At 35.0% G+C, this 4,287-nt stretch overlaps 1 protein-coding gene across 1 annotated transcript in view; it reads right to left on the bottom strand.

The window, feature by feature from the left end:
- LOC108731493 (RCC1 and BTB domain-containing protein 1) overlaps positions 1-4,287 on the bottom strand; it is a 5,516-nt gene extending 1,229 nt beyond the window's left edge. Inside the window, exons 1-6 of the mRNA XM_018461849.1 lie at positions 4,203-4,287; positions 3,923-4,128; positions 2,563-2,733; positions 2,144-2,489; positions 1,945-2,075; positions 1,595-1,849 (exon numbers count right to left, since the gene is read on the bottom strand). Coding sequence (XP_018317351.1) covers positions 1,595-1,849; positions 1,945-2,075; positions 2,144-2,489; positions 2,563-2,733; positions 3,923-4,128; positions 4,203-4,287 — 1,194 coding nt within the window. The remainder of the gene's footprint in view (positions 1-1,594; positions 1,850-1,944; positions 2,076-2,143; positions 2,490-2,562; positions 2,734-3,922; positions 4,129-4,202) is intronic.

The following is a 4,287-nucleotide window of genomic DNA, read 5'->3' on the forward strand; positions in this document are numbered from 1 at the left end:
AAAATATTTAAAATAAATCTTACAAATATTTATAAACATTTTGTAAATATTTTATAAATATTATGTGCTGTCTGGAATTTATCTGGGTACCTATGAGGCTGAGTCCCCATGGAGAAAGAAACAGCGGAACGAAATCAGAACAGAATATTGATAGAAAAGAGATATCCTCATCCTATTTCTTTTCTGTTAATATTCCGTTCTGGGGGTCTATTTTTGAAAAGAAACGTATACGAAAAACTAGGAAAATATTATAGTATACGTAACGTATACTGTAGTATTTCCCTAGACTTTCATATACGTTTCTTTTCAAGAATAGACCCCCTGATCATTTCCCTAGAAAACACAATAGAAATCTAGGGAATAATTGAATAATTCCGATCGGAATCCATTCTGACTTTTTCCATGATAGATACCCTGAACTAAATTCTAGAATAAATTCTATTACACATCTACCAATTAAAGAACTCACTTCCTGTTTCAGTATTTTTTTTTATCTAGAAAGAAGTTTCTAGAAATTTTGAAAAACTCAAGCTAGTAACATTATGCTTTAAATAGTTTAAATAAGATTATTAATAAAAAATAATACCTAAATCTTAACCATTATAATAACTGGAAATATTACTATACAGATAGCCAAACACAAAGAGACAGATTTTAAGGAGAATAATGCCTGCATTCCTAGTCAGGCTATATATTTAAGGCTTCCTTAAATTTATCTTTAGATGCTTTACGAATTATTTTATTGGTTATTGAGCATCTAAAGATAAATTTAAAGAAGCCTTAAATATAAGATCTCACTATGAATATGGACGGGTGGGACCCATTTGACCACGTTTCGATTGACCACCAGCCACTCATAGCGGCCGGTGTCTAGAGTTTTTCTGTTGTACAAGCGCTGTGAGTGGCTGGTGGACAATCGCAACGTGGTCAAACGGGTCTTACCCAATATGGACATATGCTACCAATTTTAATAGCAGAAAAATTAATCAAAATTTATACAAAATTTATAATATCTGAAGATGTCGGTAAATTGCCGCCAGAAATAGGACAAAATTTGCTGACACGACTTTGCCAGTATATTGGCAGGAACCGAGCAAGAACTTTTGCAGCTCCTGTTTGATTTCCGTTGTCGTCAGATGGCCGATGTACGCAGATCTTATTCGGTTTCTGTTACTAATCTACTGGCATAATATATCAGTAAATATACTATATAGTTCCATCGGTAGATATTGAATCCTAATACGGACATAGATAAATATGGATCTGCAATAGGAATCTGATCAAATTTGCTGCCAATCTGTCAGTAAACTACTGTCTGTATGGTACACATGTATTGATAATAATTATGTATGCACAATTACGGATATACGTATTAGTAATTGAAAACTTATTAACTTCTTGCATTGACGTCCATCTCTTCTCTTCTTTTTCTTCTATGAAGATAAAAAAGGAAAATGGAACTGTCCAAAAAGTTCAACTAAAAACAATAGATCTAGAGCTATTTCAGTTGCAATTTTTCCTTCTCAATATCGTACGTTTGTTTCATTGTACATTTCGATAATTCGAAACAAAGATATGGAACAAAGACACATACAGAATCATCAAATGCAATTCCCAAGCATCCCAATATGTCTAGCTCTTCGTCCAGAATCAACGGTTTGTGCATAATGCTCGGCCCATAGTGTGCAAGCGCGTCGTGCACGTTGAAGGATGAAGTGCCGGTTGGAGTCAAGATACTCTTACCGCGGCAATCACCCCAAACGTAGACACGTCCTGCTTCATTGACAGCGATGCTACTGTTGTTTAGAGCTGCAATGTCGATCCATCTCGTCTTTTCCATTTGCTTGGCCTGATGATATAATTACTTATCATGACTACATTTGCTTTTTCTTTCTTTTTTTCTATTCTATTTCCTTCAAGATAACGTAAATATAATAGGTTTACCATTACTGGTTTGCTGGATCCCAGTTCCTTGTTACCAATTCCTAACTGGCCGAAATTATTCGCGCCCCAGGCGTAGATGTTACCTTTGTCTGTAAGCACCAGCGTGTGATTTAATCCGCAAGTTACCTTGACTGAAACAATACTGCTCAATGATCCTGTTTTGCTTCTTCATTTACTGCTTTATTGAAACGAAAATTACCTACAACAAGATCTTCCGGCATACCAATCAACTGCGGCGTTATATTTTTATTCTCGAAACTGCCCCCGGCTGGCCCCATCTGAATAATGAGTATACTGCCACAAATATTGTTTGTCATACTAAGATTTGGCGACGTCGCATTTTTACTCCCATAGTTGTCTATCCCTAGCTGACCAAAGTCGTTACTACCCCAACCATATACTTTGCCATTTCTGGTAACAGCCATGGTGAAGTTATCACCGCAGGAGATACAAACAACATTAGACAAAACAAGCTTAGGTGTTGTCGAAAGAAAATTGGTACTATTACCCACTTGGCTATTATTATTTGATGCCCAAGCATACACCTTAATCAAACCAGCTATTTAGCTTTTAAAATAACAAGAGGATTATCATCATCATACAATGATGTTTACTTACTTCGCCATTCTCGGTTAGAATAGTGGAATGGTAATAGCCACACGCGATGTCCACAACATGCTTCACGTTCTGGCTGTCTTCAATAGTAGGCACGTTCATTAAAGTAAATGCGAGAACCTTATTACATGTCCCATTCTCCGATTGACCATTAACGTCATCACAGGAATATACCTTTCATAAACATTGCTATCATTGATTCTAACATCTCAGATGCATCGCTTAATTAAGCAATTTGATAAAACTTTTGATTAATTTTTTTAAATTGCTGGATGTATAAATAAAAAATGATAAAGTGGAGAAATTCAAATATCAATTTTTTTGTACATAAGCATCTCTTTCCCCATTGCAAAAAAACTTCACAATAGGCTCACAAACAAGTTGTGACATCACTATATACTCTATAGTCTGTCCATGGTAGTCCACGGAGAGAACAACCACATTTCGCTCAGCTTCCCAAGTAGCAAAGTGACATCAATTGACGTTTTAATAACGTTTTAATAAAGTCTTTAACGTCAATAAGACGTCATTAAAATGTTGCCTTGCTACCTGGGTTGTGATCGCGTGGACTGTGGTGTGGGGAACTCGAACACAAAGCACCTTTCATGAGCTCGTGCCTGCTTCTATTAGTGATGTGGAAGAGATAAAATGAATGGTGTCTGCACAAAGCAGACGAAAATTCTTCAGACCCCTGGTGGAAAATGTTGCTGAAATTATTCCACGTTTTGGAACACTTTTCAACAAAATTTCAGTTTAATTTCAGCGATTTTTAACTGAAAAATTCATTTTCGACAAAATTTCAGCAAAATTTTCAGACAAATTTCAGCACGAATTTCAGAGAAATTGCGGTTGGATTTCAGTGGTTTTTCAGTATGTTAGCTGAAAAATTCACTTTCAGTGAAGTTTCAGCAAATTTTCAACAATTTCGCTGAAATGTTCCAAAACGTGAAATAATTTCAGCAAAACTTTTTCATTAGGGACGCGTGGTTGTTCTCTCTGTAGATAGATTATATAAGATTATCAAAAGATCACAGTGACATCACATTGTTACTTTAATTGTTATTTTAATTTGTATATGTTATTATGATGTCATAGTGATATCACCTATGATAAAGCAGACATTTATATGTCGCTACATTTTGATGAATCTTTTGCTATGAAAGATATTAACATTTTATCTTCAACTATTTTACAAGATTACCAGAATGAAACTTAATAATTAACAAATTCGTATTTAATGAAAATTATATATTAGTTCAAAAGAAATGAATCAGAATTACATACATATATTCCAGTAAGATATGTTACAAAGACATCAATTAAAAATTAAACTCCAATGTATAATTTCCTAACAACTTTTTACCTCTCCTCCATTCGTGAGTGCTAAAATGTGAGGTCCCATGCCATACGCGAACGTCTTTATATCTTTTCCACACAAGTCCTCAATCTCCTTCAGATATGGCCCAGAGGTTTCATATCCAGTTTCCAAACAATCATGGAGATTTTCATCCAGGATGTATACTGTCTTGTCCTTCGTCACAATTAAAGCCTTATTACCAAATGTTTTACCTGTTTTGAGACATTAGATAAGTAATACTGTCGAGAGAATAATATATAAAAAAGAAGAGAACAAAGCAAATTACCAAATACCATAACCATATGAATCTGGGAAATGAATTCCGGCTCCAGTGAACCGAAAACCGGCCAGCTACGTAGGTCGGAGCACAT

This window comes from Mycetomoellerius zeteki, unplaced genomic scaffold, assembly GCF_001594055.1.
Source record: "Mycetomoellerius zeteki isolate Tzet28-1 unplaced genomic scaffold, Tzet1.0 scaffold101, whole genome shotgun sequence".
NCBI classification, from domain to species: domain Eukaryota; kingdom Metazoa; phylum Arthropoda; class Insecta; order Hymenoptera; family Formicidae; genus Mycetomoellerius; species Mycetomoellerius zeteki.